This window comes from Gymnoscopelus microlampas (assembly GCF_963454915.1).
Source record: "Gymnoscopelus microlampas genome assembly, chromosome: 21".
Lineage (NCBI taxonomy): Eukaryota > Metazoa > Chordata > Actinopteri > Myctophiformes > Myctophidae > Gymnoscopelus > Gymnoscopelus microlampas.
The window spans coordinates 27,056,334-27,079,354 of record NC_139958.1 but is presented as its reverse complement, the minus strand read 5'-3'; the positions used below and the strand labels follow the sequence as shown (position 1 = coordinate 27,079,354).

General features: G+C 40.1%; 1 protein-coding gene across 1 annotated transcript in view; it reads left to right on the top strand.

The window, feature by feature from the left end:
* Positions 1–21,593, top strand: part of LOC311037885 (transmembrane protein 132C) — a gene marked incomplete at both ends in the record, with an annotated part of 185,402 nt that extends 163,809 nt beyond the window's left edge. Inside the window, 4 exons of the mRNA XM_084047177.1 lie at positions 4,842–5,050; positions 10,364–10,676; positions 20,031–20,222; positions 20,511–21,593. Of these exons, the coding sequence (XP_083903303.1) occupies positions 4,842–5,050; positions 10,364–10,676; positions 20,031–20,222; positions 20,511–21,593 (1,797 nt within the window). The remainder of the gene's footprint in view (positions 1–4,841; positions 5,051–10,363; positions 10,677–20,030; positions 20,223–20,510) is intronic.
* Positions 21,594–23,021: the final 1,428 nt, after the last annotated feature.

Below are 23,021 nucleotides of genomic sequence, written 5' to 3'. Positions count from 1 at the left end.
AGTCAGTCATTTAGTTGAAAGTCACCAAAATTAAAATATCCTTTGGAATCTTACATCTAAATTCAGTCTTGGCCTAAGACTTTCATTTACACTGGATGCTATACCAGAATGTGATGAATGTGATTGTAGACAATTTGTACTTTATTTGAAATTTGCTTTCAAGAATGAGAAATTCAAGTATGTTTTGAAAAAGTGACCAGTGGTATAGAGGTTTTGTCATCAGTTAGAGCATTGAGTTAAAGCAAAGTATAAAAGAAACCCTGTAATCTAGCCCTATACTGTGTGTGAAATTAGGTGAGAAACATACAAATATATACAATATGGTCTATTAGCAATGACTCATATTGAAAGAGAGCTGCACAGTAACACATTTTTAACAGTTAATTGGATGATGGATCCCATCAAGCGACGTACTACAGTATATTCCTTCAGTGGTATTACTGGAAGATAGACATTCCACACCTGAGCACATGGTGTGACACGGGCTACACTTTGTTTTCCAAAAACTTCCCAAAGTGGTTATCTCACACTCACAGATGGCTTGACAGCCTATTGAATTATTACATCGTCCTACTTTAATTTCCGTGCAACTTCAGGTCTTTTTTTTCCTGAAGTACAACCTGTTTTCATGACAGACAGATAAAAAAAAGTTACGAATAATAGAGCAGATAATAGATAGGGACAAGAGAGAAAAAGAGAGAGAGATGAGGGAATTGTCAGGGGGAGAGAACTGTCAGTTGCCAACCTGTCAGTATTGTTGGAAAGAGAGATAGGGTTGCTCTGACATGTATCATTTGAGGGTAGCACTGCCAACTCATATTGAAAGAGGAGGGGCAAATGACAGTCTGCTTAAGATTGGCCTTGTTATAATGGAACAATTGTCACACCACTTCCACGTACATATGCTGAAATTACCAGCTATGCCAATCATGCATAAATATGATACCCTTCAGAGGCTTCAAATACATTTAAATGTTGCTGATTAGAAACAAAAGCCTTAAGGCATGTTGTGGACTAAATGTATTGCTATATATTAAGGTTTGATGAAAATATTATTGTGGTTTGAAGAAAGATGTGTTAGGTGTCCCTGATTTGTCATTGGTGTGCATTGGCTATACATGTGACAGCCTTTGTAGCTGATTGAAGTTGTAACTTCTCCAACAAATCATAAGCCAGGGCTTCATTCTTTGGTTGGAAGAAGGTTTGTGCATCTTTTCAACTCCATCTGCTAACTAGATTTTCTACCAAAGCCACATACAACACCCACAATCATCCACTTGAATGAACATGCACACACATACACCGCTATGTGAATTATATAATGAATAAACAATATACATGACAATATGGAGAGAGAAGGATGAGGCACTGTGTCAGGCACCCGGAACTGGTATTATAAATTCATATTAGTAGGCAGTTGCTACAGTAGTGTTGTGATGTATTAGGCAGTTACTAGACTGTTCCTGGGGTGGTTGTGAGACAAAACAGTGTGGGGAATCTGCAATTTCCCTTTTCTTTACTACTGAATGTGGCCAAACTGCTTTTCTTCAATATGTATAAGACAAGATCGAGGGGGAGGAGCTGATGGGGATGGTACAGAGAGTGGAGGCAACTCAGGGTGAATAATAGTATTGGGAGTCAATTAGACATAAATGAGATGTGTAGGCGCAAAAGGGCATGGGAGGGAAAGAGAGATCGGAGAGAGGGACCTCCTGGTTCACTCACTGTCGTCTTCTTTGCCGTGGTCTGTTGGGGGTATAACATCAACTCAATTGACATTTACAGTTTTCACTTCAGCTTTAACAGCCAAATTGAAAACTGATCTGCATCAATGGATCTCAGGTACGGATGATAATTGAATCCAACTATCTAACTCGCTAGACAGCACTCCTCTAATCCTTTTGTTATCGCTACTTAAAAAAATGTTGGCAGCAAATTAAATAGCACATAATAAAATAATAAATTATCTTTAGCTACACCTACTGTATATTAGCCTGACACTCAGCCTGAATTTTCATTTCGTCACTCCATTATTCAGTCTGAAAGCCCTCTCAGTGCAGCCGTTTTCTAAGATGGGGGAGTGGCCAAAGTGGGACTCTTTGGCGATTGGTTCATACTGGATTATCCCGATCCCAATTGGGTTGCTTAGATTTGCAAACGAGAAGAACCCGCCTTTTACAGCGTCACCAGAACCTGAATGCGAGGCTAGTGATTTCAGGGGCTGGAGCCAGGCTAACTGTATACAATAATCAACTCTTTCAACCAGCCAAAATTGACTTGAGATTCGCTACCTGGTTTATTCAAGGTTTGTCTTGCTTGAGTGATCTTTATGTTGATGGCACGTTTGCTAGCTTCGCACAGTTAAGCTCCACATTCAACCTTCAGCACTCTGATCTGTTCAGGTATTTCACCAGTAACACCTTATTTCCACAGACTGTCCAGACTTTGAGCATTAACCATCTTCTTCCAGTTATTCAACTCACATTTGTTTTTTAAATAATATTTTATCATCAGTGACTCCTCCTACTCTGCATAAGATCAAGAAAGGTTGGAAACTGAATTGGGCACCACGCTATTTCTGATCAATTCTGGGACGCTGCATTAAGTGCAATAAGCTCATCCTTTTGTGCGAGACTAGCCTTATATACTGCACTGCACATAGCATGCACTTTAGTAAAGCTATGTTGTCAAAAATATATTTAGAAAATAATTCAACCTCTGTCAAACGCATCTTGCGGGACTTTAATGTAATTTCTGAAATTGGAAAAGATAAAACTAGCTGTCCGTGGATCTGTTGAAAACTTTTATAATTGGCAGCCTCTCATCTCCCACTTTGAAACAATACAAACTATCTCATTACACAAGAGTGTGATTGTGGAGTACTTATAAATGACCCTGGGATGTGTGCATGAATCAGTGTCGTGTGGACACTGATTCAGGGGCTATGTGTAGTAGGTTTTTTGAGTGTGAGTAATTTTTGCATCCTGGATTATAACTTGTGAGGTACAGGCAGGGCTTGAGGTTGAGTTAACATGTATATTGTGTTGATATGTCTTTGATTGAGTTACTTTTCTTTTTTCTATCTCTTCTGCACTGTAATTGTATTTGTTATTTTTACTTCTTGTGTTTTATGCATCCTGATGCATTGATCCTTGTGTTGTTTCCTTTGCTTTATGTTCGGTGTAAAGCACATTGAATTGCCTTGTTGAAATGTGCTATACAAATACAATTGCCTTGCCTTGCCTATGTGTTTGCTTGTATCTGCGGATTGTTTGGGTTTTGGTTTGTGTTGGTCGGGAAGGGATATTGGGGAACTGGGGAAGAGATGGAGGGGATGTTTTAAAAGGGGGAAAAATCACAAGGAAGCATTGATCTGCAGTATGGTATTGCTGCTCAGTGCTCATTCTAACAATTTAGTTAATGTGTCTCTGTGTATTGTGGGGATTTCTTTTTTTATTGCATAATAAGCCCCTGTATGTTCTTTTCTGTTCTTGGACTACTGCGTTAAGCAGGCAAACCAACCTGGTGGAGATATGCGCTCCGCAGAGCAGCCATTTCTAGTCTGCCTTTGCATTGATTTTGTTTAGACATATGAAATCAATGCACCATTGAAAAAGAGGGCTCAATGTGTCCTCTGAGAATTAAATAAAGGTTAAATGAATAAATATTGTTACCCTTTCATAATACAAAGTGCAGTTTCAACTTTGTTGAGTAAACACAGCCATACTGATGTAAAATTCCAGCAGTGTTATGACTAGTGACTACCCAGGTCTATAACTCTTAATCACACTAACGCTCTCAAAGGGTTTTTCAGGCCCACATTTAACAAGAAAATGGAACACTCATTGCATTACAAAAGGTGGCATTGATAAGCAGACTGTCCGGTACCATCTTGAATCCCATTCCTAAAGTCATGAGGTTATGTCAAACAAACATGCAGTGATGAAAATAATAATATATATAATAATATGAATAATATGACAGCAGGAAAAGGTGCTGCAAAATGACAACAAAAGCATTTCCATGGCTATCTTCTTACAATAAATGCAAGGAATCTCTGTACGTACGTATATGTATGTACTGTACGTCTGTAATCCACGTATCTCGAGAACCGTAAATATAAATTATAATATTTTTTGTTGCTGATAAGACATTCTACTACTGCATGCACTGTGATGCTGCTGGTGTGCATCACTGTATGCATGCTGACTGGCATATGCAATAACTCTCTCCCCCTAGTGATAACCTTATGAAATGCACACGTTAACACGCATGTGATAAGAGTGACGTTGAAGTGGCAACTTGAAAGTGTACACAACTGTAGGATCTGGCACATGTCAGCCTGTAAATGAATATTGAAGTTGTATTTTATCATTTCTCCTATGCGTTCGATCTTCCTGTACTCCGATACTAGAGAATTCAATTGACACTTCAAAAACAAGCACGCACACACACACACACACACACACACACACACACACACACACACACACACACACACACACACACACACACACACACACACACACACACACACACACAGTACAGTATGCTACTAATGCAGTTTGCATTTCGAAATGAAGCAATGGCAAGTCTTTCAACCATCCAGCTAATTAGATTACAGGCAGTGTTCACTAAATACTATGAGATCTACTTCTAAGTAATTAGAATGCACCTTACTGTTTTATAATTGCTGGAATGTCGACATGTATCCAAGAAAATGTATTGGTTTTGTCTTGTACTGTATATCATCTATTATGCTCTTTATCTCTGTCCATCTCTCTCATTTCCTCTTTTTATGTCCTCTTTCTCTCTTGTCTGTCTGTCTCTCTCTGGTCCAGGTGTCTGAGCGCTGTGACTATGTCTATGTGAATGGCAAAGAGACCAGAGGGAGAACCAAGGTGTTGCTCAACTTCACCTACAGCTTCCTGAGTGCCCAGCTGGAGATAAGTGTATGGATGCCCCGCCTGCCTCTGCAAATCGATGTTTCTGACTCAGAGCTCAGCCAGATCAAAGGATGGAGGATACCTGTCACTACTGGCAACAGAAGGTAAGGCACCAACACTTGACACATCATTGATTAAAGCTGCAATACAAATACATATTTTAATGAGAAAAATACATTATAGATTGGTTATTTTAACTAATCTATATCAGAGCATGTTAATATAAGCACATTTGTGGTGATTGGAGTCTCCCTACTCTTCCATTGGGAAATTTCAACCCTATTTTTACCCTGTTTAGTTAAGACTGAATTGGACACTAAATGCGCCACCATCTTTATTCTTGTTCAATATCGCTACAATTACATCCCCGTTGAGAGAGGGAGACAATGGACTTGAAACCTGGATGGATTGTAGCTTTAACAATATACTGTACATACAAACCTGAATATGAACTAATACTGTTAATTTGATTGTTAAATCGAATTGTTTGACAGCTGTTTTTTAATCTAACAACATTATGGGGAAGAAATCGTGTAAACTTAATATGAGTTTCACCTAGAGGCATGGTTAAGATTTTGAGAGAAGTCCTTTGAAATGTTTGCTGCTGACTACAGCAGAGCTGGAAAAGTCGTGTCTGACCATTCATGCAAAAAGCTGAAAAATCATCCAGCAAAGTTAAACATTGATTCAAAATAGTAAACTATGGGTGTTTTGTTTTTGCTCTCATTTAAAATAAATTGCTTAATCAAGCTCAAACTAATTTATGCAAACAAGCTTGATTAACTTTAAGTAATCTACAATTTCTAGAATAAATTATCCAATACTTAGTGCCTGGACCATATGGCAAGTGTAGCAAGTCTTGCCAATGAGTGGTCAACAGTGGCTCGGCATCCCACAAGTTGTGATTTGTGATTATGCAAGAAATACTCTGTAGAAAGAAGTCAATTATTTTATAAAAGGCTGCTTCTAGCCAGCTGTAAATGAAAAAATAAACCAATGCTGTCTACATGATATTTCTAGCATAACAAATGCCATTCTGTCATTTTAAACCATTTACTGTATAAGCAATTGAAAACAGTTTTTAAATTTGAATCTTGAAAGAGCTCAGTACTCAGCATTCAAACACTGCATTCAGGCAGAACAACATGTACTGTATGCTTGAAGCTATACGAAAGGCATTCCATGACTGCATTGGATCAATAAATATTGCATACGGGCAAATGCATAAAATGAAAATTACATGATTTTGAGGAAACTTGCATATAATACACACACTTGTAAAACTTGCATTCTAATATACACATACATTTAGAACTAATACACATATTATTACTATTAATTAATCTATTAATCTTAATCTTTAATCTAATAATTAAGTACTGGACAAAATGACGATGCACTTTGACCAAGCCACTGGCCTTACAGCTGGAGCTGGTCCCTGGGCATGCTCCTATTAGTTACAATGGGTTAAAGGCAGAGGACAACACTGCTGAGCAGCAGTAATAGTATAAAGAAACTTAATGTGTGCTCCTTGGAGCTGCCTACCCAGGGCCCACAAACTTATACATCTTGATCACATGACCCCAGAGATAACGTATATCGATTTGTGTGAGTTTTGGACACAATCTGTAGGAGTAGTAGCAAAAAGTGTGTGCTGAAAATGTAATCTGGCAGAAACAAGGCCTATAGGTCATGATCCAAGGAATCCAGCGAAAAAAGATGTCGATTGTACGACCTGTGGTTCAAGAGTTATAGGCCAAAACGTGAAGTGGGCTGTTGTAGCGTCACCATGAGGAGATTTTAACCATTTGGGATGGAGGCTCTTCCTTGGCTTAGTGGGAATGTGCGTGCAAAGTTTCACGTCAATCGGACGCTGTGTTCTTGATTTGAGGCATTTTGTTAACAACGGACCACTCCTGCAAACAAAATTTGGGAAAAACTGGCTTCCTGGAGAAGCTATAACAGGCCGATGTGAAGAATTTGGGGCAGAGGTTTTTACTTGGCCTCCAGGGAGTGTGCATGCAAAGTTGTGTGCCGAGCGGACTCTACCGGTACCGGAGATTAGCTGCTCATGCATAGACGGGCGGACACACACACACATGCACACACACACACACACGGACGCACAAGGGCGAAAACATAGTTTCGGCCATGCCTTCGCCCTGGTGGAGACAAAAAATATCAATTTGTTAATTTGGTGCATTAACAGAACTTTGCCGGGTGTAGATACAACAGCATCTTGATGTTTGTTTTTGTGATAATTCAGAAATTGTTCTGACAGTGCTCAAGTGATAATCTCTTAGATGAAACAGGTTATGAAGTTAATATTGCAGGAACAAGAGCATCTATTTAGCAGCTGAGAGACATTCTAGTACAGTGTGTACCAGTTCTTAATCAAATAAGTATCCAGGAACAATTTTATTACACCAGTTAATTGAAAATGTGTACAGTTGGCTATATAATGTATTTGTTGAAAGGTTTTCTATTCACCATCCACATTGACACCCAGAATCAGAATCATCTGTATTGTCACATCATAGATTTACAGAAGTAAAGAAGTGGGTGAAATTCTTTTTTCCCCCTATCATTTGTAGTTTCCGTGAGAAGAGAGAAGATAGACGTAGGGTAGAGCAGGAGAGGTAAGAAGAAAAAAAAAAGAGCACAGGTCAAATAATCAAAGATTTACAGATTGTGTGTGTAGTTGCAGATATCTATGATTTGTTTTTACTTTAGCATTGTATCCAGATGCTTGCATATGTCCTTTTAACATCAGTATCATATGGTGTGTACATAACATGCCGCCCCCAGGAAAGCTGGAAAACTGTAAATAATACAAAGTAGAGAGTTGGAGAAGGAGAGGAGTAAACAAAGACAGTACAAACATGGAAAGGAATAAAGAGAGAAGGAAAATAACGTAGAAATCAGTCATCTTATCAATGATGTATGACAAATTTGGCAAGGTTTCAGCACGATCATGGCCACTTTGACTTCCTTTATACAATTAGAAAGTCAAATATTTCAAAAAGTATAAAACATATGTGACAAATAATTAGTGGGGTACTTCTGTGGCATACTGGGGGCGTGCATACACAGTTTGGTCGCTCCAATGGTTTGCGAGATTAGCTCCATACAGCCAGACACACACGAGACCCTCTCATAGACGGCTAGCCTCTTGCAGAGCCAGGCCATAAAAACAGAAATAAAAGTTATTAATTGCCAATAGTCTATTTCTCTTCACATAAATTCAAATTGTGTGGTTATTCTGTTTATCAATATTACCAGTGTGTTCATATGAAAGTGTCCAATAGGTGAAATGTGTATAAAGGTTGCTGCCGGGCAGAAATCTTCTCCATATTTCAACATTAAAAAGAAAATCCCGTAAAATGCCCTGCTTCGACATACAAGAGTGTTGTGCAATAGTAGCGAAAATAGCCGATCTACAAGCCATTAGTCATCTTTTAAGAGAAAGTGTGTGTGACTGTGGATTTGAATATATTCAAATATTGAAGCAATGAAAAGTATTAACAAGAGCTTGTGACTAAATAACACTCCATTGGAACAAAGATTATTTTTCCATTTCCTGGAAAGTAACGGTTTTGGATATGTACGAGGTGTCTGCCCGGCAGCGACGAAAAGCAAAGCAAATATCATCTTTGCACAAACAGTATTCCAGGCTCATTTCAGAGTCCCATGAGTCCCTACACACCACATGGTGGCACTCTTATACAAATACCCCCAACCCCACCCTTCATGCTCTTTGTCCATGCTCATTCTCTAATCCCTGGGCCATGACTGTCATTGGGATTGGGGTGGTGAATGAGTCAGAGCAGCAATTTTATCTGTGCGTGCGTGTGTGCGTACGTGTGTGTGTGTGTGCGTGGTGCATGCGTACATTGATTCCCATGAATGCATAAACCAGCTTATTACATTGCGACACCTTGACTGACCTGTCATGTGTCTGTACAAACACGACACAGCCTGTGTTTCTGTTCCCAGCCGTAAATGTCACCTCATTTCAGGTGACACTTTTTTGGTCCCATAACTGGTGTGGAAGGGGTGTGGGATGTGGGAGTAGAGCAGACGGCGGGTAGGAACTAATCCAAGCTATTCGGCCACAGCATGTTAACCTGTCAACCCATTTTTCTGCCCGACTGGCCACGCCTCATTAAACCTAATGGAAGCTGTCACTGTCACACCCCCCTCCCCCCGAGCCAGTTGGCTGGTAGAGAGGTGTACAAAACGAAGAAAAGAGAGAGAGAGAGAGAATGTGAAGAAAGCATCAAGTGCAGAAGGTAGAGCAAGAGCGTGACAGAGTCACAGTGCAAAAGGGAGTAGAAAAGTGGATGAAGAGAAGAAAAGAGAAGAGAAGAGAAGAGAAAAGAAGAGGAGAGGAGAGGGTTATAGTCTAATTTATTCTTTGCTGTGCAACCGATGTTCACCGAAAAAAGAAGGAAAAAAAAGCACAAACTGCTTTTCGGTGAGCATCACATTTGTACGACAAAGTATAAATTAGGCTTACGGTCCCAGAGAGGGAGCAGCAGAGCATTCAGAGTAGATGCATTACACAGGTGTAGGAGGGTAATAGCCATAGCTCCTGTGTTTATGGGCTGTCATGGTGGTTGACTGTTTACAGCAGGTTTAGGTCCCAAAGCCACACTCTACCTGTCGCTGTACAGAACCCACTGCCCTGCCTGTGGCACTATTGGCCAAACTAATCACCATGAAATAGGACACTCTCTGGAGAATAGAATCAAAAAGAATAGAGCGTATAACATTGCACAAGGCCCGCCAGCATCATGAATGCCGCAGTATACCCAACTATGGAACGGTTATGTATCAGGAATGTAAAACTTGTTTCTTACATTTATATTTTACTGGCCAATTTTGTGCTGCCTTTTAATTGAAAAAAAAAAAAAAAAAAAATCGAACTTCTGTGAACCTACATGCCATTCAAAGTGAAATTGCGATGGATTCATCTTCAAAATAGATGTTTCCTTCATTCAAAAGTATACCAGAATGAGGAGAAGAGAAAATAGACTAATAATGCTGCATTTAGACTAAACACACTATTTATTTGTCATGCCCTTCAACTTACAAACAGCCAGAAATATACTTTACAGTGCCATTCCTCTCCACTGCTCACTGACAAAAACATGGAAAAAAAACATAAATGTAAAAATAAATTGAAACCCTAATGGATGTTGTCAATAGAGAAAATAGTTGATCTACAATCACAAAGGCCGCATTGCGACAGCTTGTAGAGCTGCTATTTTCACAGAATATTCACCTATTTTGACCAAATGTTTGTCTTTGCCTTTTATGACATGCCCAGAATAGGGACGCCAGGGTTAATGTGGTCAAAAGACAACTTTCTTTTGTGAACCATTTTCATTGCTCTTTCGCCCCACTCCCTCCAGGTATGAGAGAGTGAGTGATGACAAGGATGGAGATGAGGAGAGGATAGAGAATGGCTGCATGCCCCAGTACCAGAGCACCAGTGTGCGTGTCCTCGCACACTTTGTGGCCAATACTGGGGAAAGGACAGAAGGTGGGGGGACCGCCGAAGAGGAGGACGAACTTGGCCAGCAAGACTTCCTACTGGGGAGCGACTGGCAGGTGGACGTCACAGACCTGGTCTGGGACTCTCTGAAAGTTGGAGACCCCAAGGTTGCCCAACTTCAGGAAGGACATGTCCTGATAGGACGAAGCGCCGGCAGCACAAAAATACAGGTATGGGTGTGTGGTAAAATCTGTGTTTGTTAAATGACCTCTGGCAGTGTAAACATGGTCCCAAATGGACCCTTACTCTCTGAGAGACATTTAAAATGTTAACACTCTCAAGGTCTTCACACTCCGGGAGCATGACGAATAAATGATCCGAAAATGCGTCTGCAAATATTTTGCATGAAACTATTGATTGCCTCATTCATACAGGTTGATTATTTTAGTTGCGTTGAAAATCAACCTAATTTCAGACACATTATGTTGCTTTATTAAAATGTACTCATGATGACACAAACAACACTTTGGGGCGAATTAATCGTACATAAACAATTCAATTGTACAGCCATTCAGAGTTAAATTAAAATGGAGGATTTGACTGTGTCTTTGTGGCTGTGTGAGTGAGTGTGTTAGTGTATGCATTGGTGCGTACTAGAGGCTGACAATAAATCGGGGTTCCCATAGGATTCCCACGGAACATGAGAAAATTCTAAATTAAGAATATGATCATGCAGCACAGGAGAAGTAAAAAAGAAAAAAGTAGGAGCGGGGAGGGTGTTTTTTCTACATGGGATTTCAGTGACATTCAATTTATTTATCAGTCTGATAAGAATGTGGCAGCATGTCTGACTTGCACAGGTCTCATTTTATGATTGACAACTAATCTAAATGAGTTAATTTAATTCCTGAAATGCTGCAGCTTCCAATTGTAACATCTGTCCACTTTGATGTATCTACTGTACCGTGCGTTTTAGAAATGGCATCTTTTATTACATGGTCCATAAAGGCTATTACAGGGTAAATGTTTTCAGACACTCAAAATGAGTTGCTATATAGTCTATGACGACTTTTCCTTTTGTTGATGCTGAAGTATTAATGTAATTGCCATTAAAAAGGCATATTCTACCTTTAACAAGACACAATTTATCTTTCTCTAAGGTTAATGATTTCCTGTGTACAACGTCATTCCTGTGTACAACGTCATTTAAAACAACTCTCAGTCACATACCTCATCAGTCTCTTTCAAATACGCGTCTAGGTTACCAACTGTACTGTTTAGGTCCCCACATATATGTGTCGCATCTACCTCAGTACATGAATACATTTGGCACAGTAAGTTACCAAATAAACTGGATGAGCCCCTTCCAAATGGGGGATGTCTCTTGGGTAGCAGTATCACAAACTTAAACTAACAAACTACAAACCAAGGGTTCTATCCACCTCTGTATTAATCACCTCAACATGACATGATAGCCAAATGGTTAGGGCCACATGGGCTCTGATGCCTGACGGCGAGTCCCCAGTTTGCCCCCAGTCGTTGTTCAATCTTTTTATTTTCTCTCTGCTCTCCTCTTTCTGTTGTTCCCTGTCGATTCTGAGTCCCGTCTAACTACTCAGTTAGACTCAGTGTGTGTAAGATAGACATTTTTTCGAATGTCTTGTTGTCTCCGCCAGGCCGAAAGGCATGGCGAGAGAGTATGTTTTCCCCCCTGTCCGTTTGTCCGTCCGTGTGTCCGTGTGTCCGTCCGTCTGTGACCAGGGGCCTTTTATAGCACCACCAGGAGGCCGATTTGAGCAAAACATATTTTTTGACAGTACTCCTACAGATTTTGTCCAAAAATCACGCAAATCGGTACACAGTATCTCTATAGTCATTAAACGAAACGTGTCTTTCAGATTTTTCATATTCCATCCTGATTGGCTAAAAATGTCTTCCAAAGTTTACAGGAGTGCTCTGTTTTGAACAAAATGCCTCAAATCATGAACAGAGCATGCAATTTCTGTGACATTTTGCACGCACATTCCCATTAGGCAGAGGAAGAAATAACATTTGAAAAATTTCCAATCAGCCTCATGTTGGCGCTATAACAGGCTGATTTGTGTTTTTATCTATAACTGCACCGATCTGTGTAAAACTTTGTATGCACACTCCCTAGAGGTCAAGGAAAAACCTTTGCCCTGCATATTTCACATCTGCCTTTTATAGCGCCACCAGGAGGCCGACTTATGTAAAACACATTCTTTTATACTACTCCTTCCAATTTGATCAAAATGTCACGCAAATCGGTACACATGATCTCTATAGTCATGTGATCAAGACGGATGTGTTTGATGTTTCATATTCCATCCTGATTGGCTAAGATTGACATCTAAAGTTTGCATTATTGGCTTGTTTTGAACAAAATTCCACAAATCATGAACGCACTGTCCGACTTTGCACGCACATTCACACTATGTTGAGGAACAAATGCCACCCTTACATTGGCCTGTTATAGCGCCACCAGCAGGTCTAATTTAGCAAAACAAATGTTTTTAACAAAATGCCTCAAATCATGAATGCAGTCAGTGTCCGATTGTCGTGCAAGGCCTAAAAAGAAATGTCACTTTTTCATATTGGCCTATTATAGCGGCACCAGGAGGCCACAATAGCCTACCTGACCTGGCGGAGACCTGTGCTCCGAGGAGCACTTTTTCTAGTTATCCTCGTCTTTCTTTTTTTTCTTGTAGTACTGCATTCATGTTCAAGATTCAAGAGGTTTTACTTGTCACTCACTCATACAAGTATGTGCAATCAAATGTTTTTGGTGACATGCTTTTTAGACTTTGTAAATGACAAGTCTTCAGTGATGTGCACATCGAGGTACTTGAAACAGCTCATCCTCTCCACTGGTGTTCCGTTGGTCACGAGTGGGGTGTAGGTCCCCTGCTGTCGCTTACAGAAATCCACTATCATCTCCTTGGTTCTACTGATGTTCAAAAAGAGGCTTTTGTCCTGGCACTACAGCGACAGGTCTACAGGTGTGTGTGTGTGTGTGTGTGTGTGTGTGTGTGTGTGTGTGTGTGTGTGTGTGTGTGTGTGTGAGAGCAAGTGTCTTAATCAGCGAGTGTGATTAAGCTATATCAAGTGTGAAGAGGGGGCAGAAGTGAAGGAAGTAATTGGTTTGATTGCGAGCAAGTGAAAACTATGAACTATGACTCGGTAAAGGTAGCGGTTGTTGGTGCCCATTTAATGTTGGTGCCCATTTAATGTGCGTGCGTGGTGCGTGCATAAGTGAGTGCTCTTGTCAAGAATTGGGTTTTAAACTTGTTTGAGATTGACACAATTACAAATGGAACCGCTTGTTTGACTATAATGACAATAGGCCCAGTCAATGTCAATGATTAATCTTACTTCAAAGTTATGATCTTCCTATCATATTTATACATCTGATTCAGCTTTCCTACTATTTGCCCAGGTATGGCCATCCTGTCAGACAAAAGATTATTTTGGCCTATTTACACGCACACGCACAGTGTTAGTTTCATTCAAGGAATCAGATAAATGTTTAAATGCATAAACGGTATATGTACGTATAAATAATAAAACTGTCTCTATTTCTGTCACATATATTTGTTTATACTCTTCTCTCCCTTATCCCTTAATCTGTAGCTTTATTTACATGTAGCACACATTAACATGTACACACTCAGTCGATTCTCTCTTACCTTCATTAGCTATATGTTGGCTCAGAGGTGTATTGATTGACTATGTTGTTAGAGAGACTGCGAAGTTTTATTTGATTGCAAAATGGCCTTTGCTTTACTGCAATGATTTTAGATCAAACTTCAAGACTGCCCTCCAATTGTCTGCCATTTGAATTCAATAGAAGTGTAATCACTGGAGTAAGCATGGAAATCTTATGAATATAAATGGTCACATACAGGGAATATCATGGCCAGAAACAGAATACACCTTATTAAAGGGCAATGTTTTTATTGTATTTATTTTTTAACCAGACTATTGTCAGTTTATATATAGCAGTGCTACAGTATGTCACATTTTCACGTTTTTCTCTCAATGTAACAATAGGATTCAAATTAAACATTGACAAATCTTCCCTTTAACACAATTTAAAATTATTAACAGCTAACTTGTGTCTCTGTGGTAACTAAAGAGCAATGTAATGCATTCTGCCATCTTAACTACTCTGCACGTTAACAAAAATATTTGCAATGTTATTTTCCTTTATTAGTACAGTAGGGTGACCATCTCAAAACAGTTTGTTTGCAGGACAGCATACTGTAACTGCTTTTGTGAGACATTGTAGATTGAAGCATGCAGCATAGAGTACGCTACTTTTACTCACAATCTATCCACTTGTATTTCCTGTTTTCAATGTGAAACCAGTGTTGCCAGTTACATGCGAGAGAGAAACAAGCAACCAGGTCTATGAATACATGTCCAAATGCATCGCTTAACAAGCAGACTTGGCAACGCTGCCAAACCAGTGTTGCCAGGTATGCGAGAGAAACAAGCAACCAGGCAGACTTGGCAACGCTGCGAAACTCAGCAAACAGTGATATTCGGAGAGAGAGTATTTTTCACATTTTGAGGAAGAGATCCACATGGAAGCACTTAAGGCATGTTAAAACACCATTGCAAAGAAATTAAAGCGCGCATAATGGTTGTGATCAAGATTTATCGTGATCCTTGACATATTCCTGTGATGATAATAAGATGCCTGAACAAGTTTGTTAATGTGGCTCTCAAAGTTAATGCGAAAATAAGACACAAAGAGTTTTGGCAACAGACCTGACATTGTTAGATAAATGAGATTTCAAAGAGGTACAACGCTACCAGTCTTTTTGAGGTGCCGGCCAACGGTAAAAAACAATGTTTAGGACAGCGATGCTGCCTTCTTCAGGGTAGAAGAAGGCAGCATCTGAAGTAGGTGTTTTTGATGAGATGTCTTGTCCTTAAATAAACATTTTGACATCACTGGCTACAAGTGTGCTGTGACTCTTTGTTGTTTTTATTGTTGGATAAAGGACCAAGAGATGACTGATGTAAGGGATCTGAGAAAGTATGAGAAATTCAGTGTTGTCAGACTTAAATTGAAGGAAACATCTGCTAGACAGTTTGCCAAATTGAAGTTTGTAAGGTTGTTAGGTTTCACTTGAAGATATACATGGGGATTGTCATAATGTTGCCAAGAGGAAGCATATAAGGAAAAGAACATTAGACCTAAAATTCTAACTTGAGGTATTCCACAAGTTAACATAAAGGTGAGAGTGATAACAGTGATTAACATTTAAAAGAGCCACATTCATGGTCATATTTGAAGACAGAGCAGGGTTAATGTGTATGAGGTTATTGATAATGACAGAATGATTAATTCGACATCTGTTCTATAGGGGGTGGCAGTGGCTCAGGAGGTAGAGCAGCTGTTTGGGAATCGGAACGTTCCCGGTGTCGAAGTGTCTTTGAGCAAGACACTGAACCCCGACTGCTCCCGATGAGCAGGTTGGTCCCTTGTACAGTTTCCCCTACTGTTGGTGTGTGAATGGGTGAATGTAAAGCACTTTGGATAAAGGCACTATATGAATGCACCATTTACCTGCCTAGGTCTGGCGAGGTCATTATATTTCAGTCGTCGATGGACAGAAATCACAATAGGAATAGATAAATATCATCAAAGAATTGGCCAGTAGATTAACGCATGGTTGTCCTTATCAAATATTTACTTACTGAACGTCACATACTGTAGATCAAGGGTGTTCAACGTTTTTTTTAGGCCAAGGACAGCACTATCAATGTGTAGCATTGTGTTGGATTCATGTTAATGTGTATTTTCAGTCCACTTAAACCCTCAATACTATAAAAAACTTAGTTTTTTCTCTCTACACCAATCCTCTTCCCCCTGTTGAAGACCCCTGCTGTAGATAACAATTAGGGGCCATTGTTCATCCCGACTGAGAATATGATTATTTGAGGAAGTGGAGGATATTATGAAATGGTTACTAAATATGAAAATCTTAAAAACCATAGACACCTATGGTTTTCAAATTAAATTACATTTTCCACTGAAAATTGTTTTTTAACTCATTAACCGGCAGAGTAAAACATCGTCTATAGCCGACATTGCCAGCGATTCCGAGTGTTTTCACTAACTTTTGAAAAATGAATATTATTCTTCAGAATAATTTCTATACAAACAACTCAACTGCCTGCACAAACTAGACCTTTAATTTTTCCTTCAACTTCATCAGTCTGAGCTTTGCACAGTTCTTTTCAGGTGGATGTGTTCCTGGAGGCATGTACTGTATTAAATCCACTCCTCCAATAGTTTAAGCCTCCACGGAGACTGAAGTTCACCTTTCAATTTCTTGTGGATTTCACTTCGACTTAACGATTTTGTCTTTGCCCACGGTGTGATGAACTGTACAAAAACATTAGACACAATAGCCATGGACTTTTGAAATAGTTTTGTTTATACAGTATTTCTAAGCTTTTACATCTATTAATTATTTGAATAGATCTTGTAGATAGGCTGTTTTTTTGCAAAGAGATTTGGTGTAGTGTGAAAAAATGACCACCAATATCTTGTAGAGGGGCCGAGCTTGGAATGTCAGGCATATCAAGAAGAGGAGGTGAAAGTGAAGCTATTGCTTGTTCTCAATGTGAAGATGATGCTAATGTATGAGCGTCAGCCTTTTGAACTTCTAATGAGATATCACCTTTTAGGCACTGGGTCTCTCAATACCTTGCATAACTTGAGTTTACATTCATCCAAATGCATATCCTCCTTCATCATACTGTATAATTTATATTTATATTTTTCACACATCTAAGTCAATTCTTTTGCCCATGAATTTAAACTAACCAGACTTAATGGTAACATTGGCAGTAAGCCTGGTTGTACAGCATAGTCTTGTTTTTAGAAGGGTAAAATGTTCTGCATTTGAAAATGTGGTATTATCATTTTAATTGTAATCAGTATTTGTATTATTATTAGTCAAGATTGGAACATTTTCATAAATAAGAGCCAAATGTACATGAGTGTCAGGTCATGAAACTGCACTTATACTCTTACAATTGAAGAGCTGCGCCTTTGTTGAGAGAGGTTACTGTATAATGTCTCTTGTTAAATATGAATAATTATTACAATAATGCAACCTTCGACCAGCATATTCTCAACATTATTAAAATGTATAGCATATTAACATGAAATATTACACTTCCACTTTCGAACGTTCACTGTGCACTCCAACAGTAACCATTCTTATACACATATCACCTTTGCCCTTATAGCTTAGAGGTATGATTAAACTGCATCTGCCAGCTCTGAGCCCTCGGTGACTTTATCTGTGCTTTTAGCATTCAAGGTTAGCGATGTCAGCATGTGGGAAGAACAGGGTAAAGGGTAGATGCAAACGGAGAGGAGGGAAACAGGGAACAGAGCCTGTACAGATGAGCAGGTGATCAGGGCTGACAGTTCATTATAGCTGGGTAAACGTGGAGATGTGGGGGTGGCTGGGCCAGAGACTGGGGTCCTAATTGGAGCGGATGGGAGGGCTTCCCATCTCATCACAACATCACTGCTGTTTACAGGTCTACACCACAAGCACCTCTGGGAGATGGAGGATGTATCAGTGAGGCGTAGATGGTCTGTATAGTGCTGTGGTTTTTTGGTGGGGAGGGATTATGCAGCGGTGTAAAGTAACTAAGTATTTACTCAAGTACTGTACTTAAGTACAATGTTGAGGTACTTTTACTTAACTGGAGTATTTCCAATTTTCTATACTTTTACTTACTACTCCACTACATCTCAGAGGCAAATATTGTACTTTTACTCCACTACAATTATATGAAAACTTTAGTTAGTGTAACCAGACTATAGTACTCTTCACACTTTATTAATCTTTGTTTATACAGTATAGACTTATAGACTTTATTTTGGACCGCTACTCCTACCAGAGTTTTTATCCCCCAATGTCGTGCCATATGTCAAAATGACCGGCTTCACCGGGAATAGTGCGCGTGTATTTTGCTAAGAGATTGGTTACATAGTTTATATGAATTTATTAGTGCATTAAATTTCCCCATCCGCTTTAATGGGAAAATGAAAAAACTCGATGTCAAGTATTTTTTTCTCAGAAACTGTAAGGGCTAGAGTTACAAGACTTGGAGGGAAGGTTCATAATTTACTCCGAAATTATCAAAAAAATAATTACTCCAGTCGGCCTCATGGCGGCGCTATAAAAGCCCCCTTTACGTTTTGGTCTATAACTCTTGAACCGTAGGTCGTAAAAAAACATTTTTTCCCTCGATTCCTTGGGTCAAGACGCAACTCCCCATATAGGCCACACCCATTTGCGTCAGGATATACTTTCCGCCATTTTGAATTTCCTCGAAAACACACTTTTAGCTCCTCTTCCCACATATTTTGTCCAAATTTCACAAAAATCAGTACACATGACCTCTGGGGCCCATGTGATAAACATATCCAAACGGCATTTTGATAGTCCTTACCGTTCGTCCCTAAATGGCTTCCAAAGTTAGTGGGAGGGGCCCGTTTTACCCAAAATGCCAGAAATCACGAACGAAATGTCCGGTCAATCCCAAATTTGAATCACATGTCGAGGGTCTCTGAGAAAAAAATACTTGACATCGAGTTTTTTACATTGGCAAAATATTTGTATAATAATAGCATTGGTTGCATTATATTTTTAGCACAGGGCAGTCGTGTAGTGTACAAAGTAGGATTTAACTGCTTTGGCTCAAGAACATTTATTGAACTGTACAGTATTGGAACTGTGGTATTTCATCATGTTTGGTCAGATTTGTGCACATCTTGAGTGTGTGTGTGTGTGTGTTTGTGTGTGTGTGTGTGTGTGTGTGTGTGTGTGTGTGTGTGTGTGTGTGTGTGTGTGTGTGTGTGTGTGTGTGTGTGTGTGTGTGTGTGTGTGTGTGTGTGTAGGTATGTGTACCGTTTATGAGAAAATTGTCACCAGGTAGAATTACAAAAGGTGGTGTATTATAAGTTGGAGAGCATTTGTATTTGTACACTGCGTTTGGCAAATCATTTATTAGGGTAGGATGAGGTCTGTGAATTTCAAATGTGGCATTGTCTTGTTACTGCAACTCACCTGAAATCTTGCCATCTGAAGTGTGCCTAAGTTTGTTGATAAGGGAACTTTCATCAAGCGCAAGATGTCACACAGAGAGACATGTGCAAGAAGTGCACATGTCAATCCAGGGTTGGATTTAATCTGAGACTTTGGATTCACAACCATGCTTTCCACCCTGGCCCTGGACTAATGACCAATGTGACTATTGCTCATGCTTAGACTTAATTATCTGGGCTTCCTTGTCTTTTTTATATCCTTAAATTTTTTTCTAACTTGTCCGACTATAATTTATTATCTGGTGTGCTTTCTTGTGTTCTTATGACTGCTTTAACTGCCATGGCGACTGCATTTCAATAAAGGTCTGTCTACCGTCATCAGCCACACAATAAATAAAATGGTAAATTGGCTCTTTAGTCTTTGTCATAAAAAAAACCCCATCATCCTCAGACTCCATGGATGTGTGTGTTACAGGTGCTGTCCCCTCTGTCGTCATCGGTCCTGGCTGAGAAGAGCATCAGGGTGGTGGATGATAAAGTCAGCGTGACAGAGCTGGGAGTTCAGCTGGTATCTGCTCTCTCATTGTCTCTTCAACTCAGCCCAGGGAGCAACAGGGCCATCCTCGCCACTGCTACCACACAGGAAGTCATGCATACTCTCAAACAGGTACAAGTAATCTGCATTGCTTGTGGCATTTAAAAGTTGACTTCATCATGCCTCAAGAAACAGCTAAGAAACCCGTCTGGAAACATCAATCTCTGCCACGACCTCCACCCACAATACTACATTCTGTTTGTCTTATGTTTACTACACCATCAGTTGCAGTTCCTGAATGTGATTTATATACAGTATACTTTATCCAGTATACACTGACTGACTGACGCAGCAATCAAATAGGGGAGACTCACTGTACTCATAACTTCTTTGTGTTTGTGTTTTTTCTTGTTTACTTAGGAGTCCCTCCTCAGTGCTTGGCTCCAGTTCAGTGATGGCTCTATGACTCCTCTGGATAGTTACAACCCTGCACACTTTATTCTGTCAGCAACTTCTTTGGATGAACAGGTAGTGGTGGTGCGACGTGACATGGCGTGGAAGTGGCCCGTTATCATCGCGAAGGGAGAAGGTCAAGGATTGCTAGTCCGTGTGGAGATGAGCCAGTCCGAGGTGTGTCAGAAGGGAAAGCGGCGAACCGTTTTGGCTGCTGGTGTAGGGAGCGTACGGGTGAGGGTTGGCCGGCCTGAGGAGCCTTTCAACCGGCCGGGAGACCGCCAAACCCACCCTGACTCCCCTTACTATGGTGGATCTTTCTCTGACATGGAAGCAGGAATAATGAACCGGGGGGCCACAACCGTCAAGGGCCACATGCCAGTGAGGCCTAATGGGGGCCGTCTCTCAGCTGACAGTGGGGTCGGGGTGCCGGGGGAATTCTCTGAATACCCAAACCAGGCAGAGGTCCCTCCGGGTCACAGCACTGAGGAGGACGTGTCATCCCGTCGGGGCCTGACAGACCTGGAGATCGGCATGTATGCCCTGCTTGGCGTGTTCTGCCTGGCCATCCTAGTCTTTCTCATAAACTGTATCTCCTATGCTTATAAATACAGGAGCAAGCAATTTTCCATAGAGACCCCTGAGGCTATGCCACATGCCCATGACTGGGTTTGGTTGGGTCAGGAAGAGGGGTTGTGCCTCCAGCAGCAACAGCAAGATGAGTTGGGTGGCTCTCTAGAGGAAGGCAGCCAGCTACTTAATGGCGGGGCCCTGCGCAGTAACACCAGTGTCCAGGGAGGCTGCAGCTCAGCTGGAAGGGATCATAGGAATGAGTCGCTTAACTCACCCACCACCAAGAGGAAGAGGGTCAAGTTCACAACCTTTGCTAATATCAAGCCCAGCAATGGATGCCCTGTACTGAGCCCACTAGCACTGGTGCAGACCAGTGATATAAAATGGGTGTGTCCGGATATCCAGCTGGGGGACTCACAGGAGCTCCGGAATTACATGGAGAGATTGAATGAGAATGCTACCAAGAACATTGTGTAGAGTTAGTGTAGTATATGTGTTTTCACTGAACTAAAGAGAAACTCACCTGAATGCCTTCAGAGTAAGAAGGGAACGAGGAAGGAGGGGGATGATGTATGGAGTAAAATGGATGGAACATGTAGCCTGGAGCTTGGGAACTGTACCTTGACAACAGGCCATGACAACAGGATAGAACATTCTGCCTATGTTGTTTCCATGGAAATTGTCATAAAAGGTTGAGCATCAGACTTAAAGTAATTTGCCACCACTTCATACATACAGTAAGAGGGGGGAATGTGAACTTGATATTGTTGCTTAACTTAAATGTATGTTCTTTGTGTTTAATTTGACTTTTCTTTGTTATTCTCCATTACATTGATATGTTTTCTTTTTTTGGATCCGTTTCATTATTTATTTGATATAGTTTGCTTTTCTAGAATTACAGTATGCCCTGTGCCACCCTAAAGCAATTATAGATTCTAGGAGTGTTGAAAGCAAATTGTATATAAAATGCACAGAGCTTGATTTGGAGATACTATATGTATAGTGGTATTTTGTAGTGTTTTTGCTCTTCCAAGACCAGATCCATGCATGCTGTTACTTAAGACGAGACATGCGTGTCTGATCTGGTACCTTGAAAAGAAAGCGTGTAGATAATGCTAATGCCCACTTAAGCCTGATTTATGCTTAGTTGTACGATGGTGTCTTGTACTGAAAATAGCAGGTCTACAAACTTAAGTGAGCTTGTAGATGTACTATTTTCCATACGGAACACCGTCATATGATGGAGAATAAATTAGGCATTAGAGTCACTGTGGAGCTGAGCTTTGGGTTGTTTTCTGTTGTTATTTTTGATATTGGTGAAGGAATATTCTATTGTTTCATCCTGAAGAATCGCCCTCTTCACTTGAATGTTACCATCCGTTATGTGGACACCCACCTATCGACCCTGCATTTGATTTGATCAGATACTGTACATTACGTAGAATTTTTGCCATTCTGATTAAACAAGGCCAATTCTGAACTTACTGGTCGTTGCACATTCAAAACATTTACTAGACATGGGTGACAAGATGCATTTTACAACACAAAGAAATTATCATCATCAAGAGCATTAATAGACAATCACCTTTCATTTAAAATGGCGATACCAATACCAATATTTTGGTATTGGTATCGCTTGTTTTAGGATGCTGATTGTTTCTTTATTGACGCAGATACAATATTTGAAGTACTGTATATGGATTTATAGTGTTCAACAAAGTGTCACAACAAATTACCATTACAGTGTGAGCCACAACTAACTAAAACATTAAAACCTAAATTCTGACTTCCTCATTCATCATGCTATTTGTCAATATGAGTCACACCCACCCCTTTCTATACCTTTTTTTAAACTGGTCATTGACGTAATTAAACCTTAAGGGGACACTTCTCCATCTTGCTGCT